Source organism: Cicer arietinum, chromosome 4 (assembly GCF_000331145.2).
Source record: "Cicer arietinum cultivar CDC Frontier isolate Library 1 chromosome 4, Cicar.CDCFrontier_v2.0, whole genome shotgun sequence".
Lineage (NCBI taxonomy): Eukaryota > Viridiplantae > Streptophyta > Magnoliopsida > Fabales > Fabaceae > Cicer > Cicer arietinum.
Window position 1 is genome coordinate 57,714,475 of NC_021163.2, and position 9,547 is coordinate 57,724,021.

At 29.4% G+C, this 9,547-nt stretch overlaps 1 protein-coding gene across 1 annotated transcript; it reads left to right on the plus strand.

The window, feature by feature from the left end:
* Nucleotides 1-3,946: 3,946 nt before the first annotated feature.
* LOC101508455 (la protein 1) lies at nucleotides 3,947-8,553 on the plus strand. The gene is made up of 10 exons (XM_004498425.4): nucleotides 3,947-4,107; nucleotides 4,191-4,269; nucleotides 4,856-5,005; nucleotides 5,571-5,713; nucleotides 5,930-6,078; nucleotides 6,467-6,568; nucleotides 6,651-7,095; nucleotides 7,594-7,741; nucleotides 8,051-8,129; nucleotides 8,219-8,553. Exons 1-10 carry the CDS (start codon nucleotides 4,057-4,059, stop codon nucleotides 8,310-8,312), a joined length of 1,440 nt encoding a protein of 479 aa, XP_004498482.1. The 5' UTR covers nucleotides 3,947-4,056; the 3' UTR covers nucleotides 8,313-8,553.
* Nucleotides 8,554-9,547: the final 994 nt, after the last annotated feature.

Sequence of the window (9,547 nt, forward strand, 5' to 3'; positions counted from 1 at the left end):
TGTCCACATCTCACCAAAAAATTGCACAAATCAATTTTCTACGTATACCCCCGAATCTAATTTCTAGAAAGAATCCCAAAAAATACCTCTACATCCATGAATGGATGTAGAACTCTTGTAAGTGCCATCACAATTGAGTATGATCCAAGTATTATTTGGTTGGCTTCAACGTACATACATGATATCTTATCTCAACAGATTTACATTCTTCTTCACATAGTTTTCATTTTTTATCTTCTTCACAAGATGAAGGATTGTTTTCAGTTGGATTATTAGGACGCTAAAAGCCTTCTACAAAAACTGTTTTGTTCCTCCATTTCCACAAATACCAACACGATATCAAAAGATGGATTGTCACTGAGCTATATGATACTCTACAATATTCTCTATATGATTGTAAGATATCCAAACCATGCAAGAAAATGAGTAAAAATGAGTCATTTTGTTATAAGGAACAAGTCTATAATCTCTACATGTGTCGCACATGGACAATTCCTCAGTACATGAATCAAAGTTTTTTCAGTGTTCATACAACCAATTGCACTCAACGTAGTTTGTTGGGTTCCATTTGTGTCGTATATGGTCTGTCAAAAGTCTCTCATGTGACATAATTCAAATGAAAGTCTCGATTTGATGGGAGTTTTTCATTTTCAAATGAAAGTCTCTCAAAAGGTAGTATATTTTATGTGTAGATATTACAAAATTGTTCGTTGTATACATATGTATCTAATGTTAATTTTTTACATTACAAGATAAATTAGTACTAATTAATAGGACTAGATTTAGAAAAAGAATAATAAATGCATCTAGTATTTTGCATATGAGATTATATTTAGAGACACAATTTATGAAATGATGTTTATAATTATGGACAAAATGAGTATTTCACTATTAATATCTTGTAACAAAAAGTGAGAGGAAACTTATCTACTATCAATTAATGTAAAATACAACTAATGTAGTTGATTATGTACTTTGTACTAAGTAGAAAAACGAATATTTTAAATAAAATTAAAAAATTTATTGTAATAGTAATATTATTCTAAAGTTTAATAGATATGTATTGACATTGTAAAATAGATTTACATTGATATGTAATGACAATTATTTATCTTGTCATATTTAATATTAATAATAATTTATAAAAAAATTGACATCGCAATATTTGGTCAACTTTTTATTTTAATAAATAAATATTAGCAATTGATTAAATTATGTTAGTATACGGAAAACTCGGAACCTCCTAAATGAAAGAGTTAAAATGATAAACAAAACTCTAAAAAAATGGACTAACATAGGCTCTGTGTAACCTAAAAGTTGCAAAAATAATTTCATCTAAAAAAAAATCTCCGCAAATTCCGATTAAAGACATAAAAATCATTTTTATTGTATTTGTAATAATTATTCCATGGGTATACATGAACATTTAAATAACATATGTATACAATGACTTTTAAATATTTTAATAATGATTAAATAGTCATCGATTATCTCTAACTATAAATTATCTTAGTTGAAATAATATATACATATATATCTTAATTATATTATATATTAGAATATAATTTATACAATCGTTGTAAATTATGTCACACACACTATACATGTGAAGTATTATAAAAATATCCACAAAACACAAAATAATTAAGTTTTAAAATATATACAATTTTATTTAAAAATGAGTTTTTTTTAAATGGTATTAAACATTTATATTTTCATAAATTATGAATTGTAAAACTACTCTTCATTAATTATCATTGAAGTTTCAATTAATTTGAAGTTGTATTCAGGGCTCACAATCCTCTCTTCTTTTCTTTTGGCGAGTCTAATTATTTTGATAGCATAATTAAGTATTATATAAGGGTGCCATTTAAGAGTTATTAACTTTCATATATAAAGAGTAAAAATATACAGACAAAAAAAATCTCTAAAATATTGTAAAATTTTCTAAGAATTATAATATATCAATGTTTTCACGGTTAATATTGTCTGCCATGTGTTATATTAAAATCATAAATTTTTAAAGTTAAATTAGTATTTATTTATTAGAATGTTCATCAATGAAAATTTACACTGATTTTTATAAAATATTCAAAAAAAAAGTTAAGATCATTCAGTTAAAATTAAAATTGTTCAATTTTCATTGCCATTTGGTTAAAAAAACGGTCTTTTACGGTTCAATTAATTAAAAAATAAATATATTTTTTATTAGTAGTACTTATTTTAAAAATCTCTTGATAAAATTTAAAAAAAATTATAATGCACTAATTTTAATTTACTGTATCAAATTAAAGGTATTTTGGTATATATAACATGGATATTGACATAAGTGAAAATGTTTTTCAATAGAAAATATAAAGGTATTTTGGTATTTTAAATAGTTTGTCAAGAGGACAAAAGTTGTCTTGTGGATGAGCGGGATAAACATTACCGTTTTTGTCTACTCCTGCAATTAGATTTCACATCAAACATGATACAACAAGAGTTGTTTTGTCTTGTCTCTCATTTTTTAACAAATCAAATGCACCCTTACACCAAAATTCATCAAAATTTGTGAAATCTATACTCTTATGCGTTAAACTCATTTTCATTAAAATTATTTGATTTTGCATTTTTGTTGGGTTTATTAGTAAAAGTTCACATTTTTTTGACTTTTTGTTAATAATGTTTTGCAACGGGAAAATGTAAAGATGGGTGAAGATGATGAAAATTGATGAAAAACATCAAGAATCCTAAGATTTAATTATTTGGTTTTTTTCTAACAAAAAAAAAAAAGTACAAAGCTTCTACTAATTTAGACTTCTCATGGGTGTTAAGATATAACTTTCACAAAACTACAAAGCTTCTACTTTAGACTTCTCAACCAATAGAACCCCAGAAACTATGACCTTCATGAACACCCTTACAATTCCATGTTGATGTTCCTATAAGGGACAATGAAAGTTTGAAATTGAGCGATAAAATAAGATTGAGATGAGTGTAGATCTTACCTTGTTTGACATGTGTTGAGTTTGATTGATTGGTTTGAACATGAAGATGATTAAATTATAAACTCTAATATTATAATTTGTGGAATTATGGATGTGAAGAACACAAAGATTGAAAATCTTAATTGATATAAATTTGGGTTTTATTTAATAAAAACATTTAAAGTTTTAACCAAAATCCTATTTGCATTTGCCACATTAACATCTTAACAATCACCTCGTCACAAAACGCCCGCATGAACACTTTTTAATAGATTTGGACGAAAAAGATAATATTATACACTTTTTGAGGCTTAAATGATCAAATTGTTAAAGAAAAAATAAAGAATGAATATGGTACAATTAAATAACTTTTATATGATTTTTAAGTCTTAGTTTAACTGATAAATGTCAATATTATATGATGTATGTTTTATTTTGCCTATTAATCAACAATGTCTTTTTACATTTAAAAAACAATTAACCGTTAATTTTATCAAATACTTAAATTAATTTGTTCTATATCAATTATAAACTATCAACTAGTTGATCCGTTATGAGCAGTAAACTCATCACCAACAATTAACTATAAATTAATTTTAATAAAAAATAACTATAAAAAAAATAGATTTTTTAACTATTTATTTTTAGAGATTTATATCTCAGCACGTAAACTGCATCTATAAAATATATTATCATTAAAATTAAACACTCAATATATTTCAAGAAGGTAAATGGGATTAAGATTTAAAAGAAATTTAAAAAATAAAAAATGCTGACTAAAATCACTGAAAATCAAATTTTAAAATTTTATAAATAAAATTATATTTAAACATATGTTTTTAAAAAGTAAGCATGATTTAGTTTTGGAGACAGAAAATCCAACCACGATTCGGAAGAGTAAAAGTGGGAGAACACGGGCAGTTAAACCCCGTAATAAATAATAAATAAATATATATTAAACGTAAAAAGAACCACACGACCTAAAAATAAAACTCTCCAAAACCCTACACATTACACTAACCCTCACGCACGCTTCCTCTCTCTCTATCTCTCTCTCCCTCCTTTACCGCCACTCTAATTTCAATCAATGGCGAAACCCTCACTCGATGAGGAAACAACCAAGAAAGTTATACGACAGGTTTGTAACCGTCGTTTTTCTGTTTTCCGTTCATTCAATTCTTATTACGTCGTTTTGATTCAACCTAATTTTTTTGAAACCAGGTCGAGTTTTACTTCAGCGATAGCAATCTTCCCAGGGATGATTTCTTGAGAAAAACGGTTACTGAAAGTGAAGATGGAAGTATCCTTTTCCCATTTTACCCTTTACTATTTTCTCTTTTTTCGTTTAGGTTTATAGCGTTTTGATCAATTAATTGAAGACCATGAAAATATTGACTCCACACACGAGATTGATACTGATACATAAACACCGGTAACAGTTTAAGAAAATATAAGTTATTGAATGCGCAACATGTGTCGGTGTCAAACATCAAACAATCTATGGAGTGTTTGTGCTACCTAAGTGAAAAGTCATGTATTGTGTCTTCAATTTTGTGACATAAAAATCAGTTTTTTATTACATGGCTTGGTGTTGGGAGTGTCGAACATCAAACCTGTCTTCGATCAGAAGTACGTCTCAGTGCTAACTAGGTGAAAAGTCAAGGATTTTCCCTTCAATTTTAGTGACCTGAAAATCAGTTTTTTTTTCCCCTTCAATTCAACATAATAAACATAAAAATAGAAGGAAGTTTTCTTTTTATTAATACCAAACAAAGAAAAGTTTCAAATTTATTCTCATTTGATCAAAACGTATTCCATATAGTATTTATTAAGGCTTCATTTTTTTGTTTTAATTGTTGGTCTTAACTGTAATTTTAACAAAACAGTGGTTAGTTTGGCTTTGATTTGTTCCTTTAATAGGATGCGAAAGCATCTTAATTTGGGTGATGTTAAGGCCGATGACGTGAAGGAAGACACTGTCAAAGCTGTTGCTGAAGTTTTGAAAAATGCAGCTTCACTCAAGATCTCAGAAGATGGTTAGTTTCTTGCTCTGTTGATTCCTTGTTTGTGTTAAATAAGTACTCACATTTAGTTTTGTGATAAACTCAGTTATAATCGGGGCAACAATAATCTGTTATTTATTCTGTGCTATTCATGATTAAAGAATCTAGATTACTGCAAATGCAACTTCTAATAAAGCATAGTTGTGTGATCTTTTTCTCTTCTCTCATTTTGCTAGCCAATTTATAATAGAAAGTGTTGTTCTGAGGTTAGTTTTGAGTTAGAGATTCTGAGACGGTGGTGTTCTTTTTGCAGAGATCTATTTGTCACTTTATTTACATGTATTACTTTTATTATGTTGAAATGTTCTATTAAGATAGGACTTCTGAGATAATAATTAGCAAAACATTTTTTTTTTTAAAAATAATGTTTTGAAACTTTTTAAGGGTCATTGAACTGAGTGGCAGAGGAAGTAGATGGGCCATAAATTTAGTTTGTTTCTTACTGTTAATTTTTTTCTTGGGGTGAGAGTGAGACTAAGATTGGAAACAATACACATAACTTATTACTTATTTCTATCATTATATTTGTGCATTTCAGGGAAAAAAGTTGGCAGGATTACTGAACTTCCCAAACCAGAAGAGGTAATTGAGCAGGTTGAGATCAGAACAATTGCTGCATCACCATTTGAATATAATGTGAAGCTTGAAGAAGTGGAGTCATTCTTTGGTCAACTTGCCAAGGTAATATTAACAATGATGCCGTGGTTTACATTCCTCACCTTATCCTCTGAGCATAATCTCTGATTGTGGCAAACATAAGATTTCTTTCAGTGTTCACAGATTAATATTTGAATGCCTCCGGTTAATATTTTTGAAGATAGTACTGGAATAATAAAAGTTAGTTATAATTTAATTTATTTTGTATAAAAAATGAAGTATTTTTGTTTTTAATTTCAGATCAACAGTGTTAGATTGCCACGTCATGTTGGAGACAAAAGATTCTTCTGTGGTACTGCTCTTATTGAGTTCTCATCAGATGAAGAAATGCAAAATGTTTTGAAGCAAAAATTGGTGTATGCGGGTGCTGAGCTAGAATTAAAGCCAAAGTGAGCATGCTTATAGTGATTCAATACTAAGTCACTGACCATTGATGAATTTGAATGAAGTGAAGCTTTTTTTCTTCTGTTTATTAGGATAATTTCTGATAGAAGGAAAAAGAAGAGTGGGTATAATCAAATATTTTCTGTTAAAAAGCCTTTTCTGCAAATAATTATTAAAATAAAATTGGCAATTATTTTTTAGGTTTAAAAAGCTTGATTTGATAGTAGTTTCTTCAGATCTAGTGATTATGATGCTCTTGACATCACTGTATGAAAAACTTCAATTTCTTAGTTTGATTTTTACTAACTTGTGAATTTAAGGGGTTTAAAACAGTCCTGTTATCTGTATATGCATATTGTTGAATAATATTGTATGTATATTCATGAAATGCAGGAAGGACTTTGATGCAGAAAGAGAAAAAGATTTAGAAAAGCATGAAAAATGTCGTAAATCTGTGGATGCAAGTCACGAGGATAACACAAATACAGAACCAAGGTAAGATGCCACAATTCTTTTAATCCCTACCCCAACCATAAAATAAATGCCAATTTATTGACTTCGCTTGTCATTGTCACAGCTACCCTAAAGGTTTACTTATAGCTTTCAAACTAAAGAGCAATTCAGCTGAAGTTCCTTCAGAAAAGAATAGCACTGATGAACAAGCCAATGGCACTAATGGTGTCACCAAGACAGATCAACAAAATCCCTCCGAAGTTGCTGCCGAGGAAAGTGATCAAAAGATGTCAGAAAATGACGATAATGATAATGATAAAGAAAACAATGGGGTGAATGAAGGAAAGGAAGCTGAAGTTGAAGAAAAGGTGCAGGAAAACAATGGTGTGAAAGAAATAAAGGAGACTGAAGCTGAAGAAAAGGACCAAGAAAACAACGGGGTGACTGAAGGTGAAGAAAAGAGCAAGGAATCTGAGGTAAAACGTTCAGCTGCTTCTTACAAGGACAACTCAGATGTTGTCTTACGTGAGGATTTGAAGGTTGTCTTTGAGAAGTTTGGTGATGTTAAGGTAAATTTGTTTTTGCCCCCTTCTTTAGCTTTTAGTACTTTATTTCTTCTATTTAATATTTGTCTACGACTTTATTGCTATCTGTTATTGTTTTTCTCTTGCTCTGATGGTAATTTAGATATTAGATAATTTGTTCTCATTCTTACTCTCATTTCTAAAGGTTCTGTTTAGATAAACAACTTAATTAAACACCCATAGCATGGACGCAAATCAAATAAGTACTCATGTCTAAGCTATTTCTAGAACAAAAAATAAAATAAATCACTATTTTCATAAACTATCCTTAAGAGTTTTTGGAAATAAGTTGAAAACAACATATGGACATGTCATAAGTTGTTTCCTTTAGTTCTCCAAAGCTGTCTCAGAAATGGTTATATTAGTCGATAAACTCAATATAGCCAATCTAAACAGACTCTGAAAATGATGATCATCAAGTTTTTTGAATTTGCTTTGCTCAAGACATGCATATTAATTTGATGTACATGTTTACTTGCTCAGTACATAGATTTCGTTATGGGAGCTGAGTCAGGATTTATTCGGTTTGATGAACCTGAAGCCGCTCAGAAAGCACGTGCTGCTGCAGTTTTGTCTGAAAAGGGAGGCTTAGTTGTGAAGAATTATATTGCTGTTCTAGATCCAGTGACAGGTTAGTTTCACTTTCACATCTAATTTTTCAGTCAGTTGGTTTTCATGTGAAGAATTATTTTAAATTTTAGTTGTTTGGTTCCATTTTTTGATGGAGACCTCGTGAGTCAATTTTAGCTTCTCTATAATATTAGAGGGAGATTATAATAATGAATTTCCATCAAATATCACAAAATCGTATAATATTTAAAATGTAAATTAATACTTCCCAATGCATTAAAATACCTCCCCCCATATCTCATTAAATCCCTTACCCTCCCTTCTCGCCCAAACAGACCCTGATAGTTATTCTTCTTTGCTATGAAATCAGGTGAGGCTGAAAGAGAATACTGGAGCCTGCTCCGTGGTAATCAAGAAAAGCGCAGAGAAGACATGAATAACCGTGGAAGGTAAGTCGCACTCTTGAATATGTCTATTTCTGTTCTTTTTTGAGGCGTGAAACTAGAACTATTATATTAATTATGTAATATCTTTTCAGGGGAGGAAGGCATGGTGGTAGAGGAGGGAAACATTCGCGGCATAGAGATAATGATTTCGGAGGAGGTCGCCAAAATAAATTTAGAAAGTATTAACTGCATTCAGGGTTTATTTATGACATCAGTTTAGAGATCAAAAGGTAGTAGCTGCGTCAAGGGTTGGCCCTGATTTTGTTCTCAGCTACTTTCAGATTTGATGGTTACTTGTAGCACATAATTGTTATTCAGTTGCAATTTGCCCTACCTTCATGTTTTTATTGCATACCTTTTTATTAGTTAACTTCTTGACATGTAAAACATTTATTATATAGTACTTCATTGTGGTTTTTATTTTGAATTAATCTCGGTAAACTAACGGTGATGTAGATTATTTAATTTCGACGAGGTTTATGTTGTGTATTTAAAACAGTTTATAGTCAATAATTCAAAGAGCTTTTAAATGAATATTATAAACTGAATTATGAAGTAGTTACTTTAATTTTTTTTTATATGTAATGGGATTTAAGTTTACCAATGGAGTTGAGTTTAACAGGAAAACTAAGGTTCAAATCTCAGATGAAAGAGGTACATATTAAATTATCTTTCTTAAACTTTTAGATACATGGTCTTTTAGATTTACCAATGTCCTTTCAACTTTTATGTGTTTATTTTGCCAACCATGTGAGAACCGTGTGAAGTTCTCTGAATAAGATTTTTGGTTGGAAAGTATGATTGCTTTGTATATTTATTGTCCAAGTATAAGTGTCAATATGCAAAAAATGGAGGCAATTCAAAATTGGCTTAGGCTTATAATAGACAAAGATTATATCAAAGTTATGTTTCAATGGGTTGGTGCATGTGAGTTGAGCTTCTAAGTTCTAATATCTAAAAGCTTGTTTAACATCTATCAATCTTTACTCTTTAATGGTGACTATATTGTTTTTTGTGATCTTCTAGGATTGTGATCCTTTAAATTTAAGAAGCATGAAAATTAACCTACACGGCTACACATGACTGGAAAAAAGTGGTAGTGATATTTGTTTCTGAAATTTATGGAGGCATTACTTTATTTTTACGTTAATAGAATTTTATTAATTAAAGTTTAGACTCAATATTATAGTGAGAAAATTCTACTCACTTTTTATAAAGAATCGTAGAGAATTTATTCAAAACCGAGCAATTTCAAACCGCACTAGCAAAACATTAAGTCCCAAAAGTTTTGCAAATTAGCTCCTAGCAACCTACCTTGCATGAAATTGCAAGACTCCTTGTTGAGTAATATATATATATATATATATATATATATATATATATATATATATATATATATATATGAGAGGGGGTATGGGAAG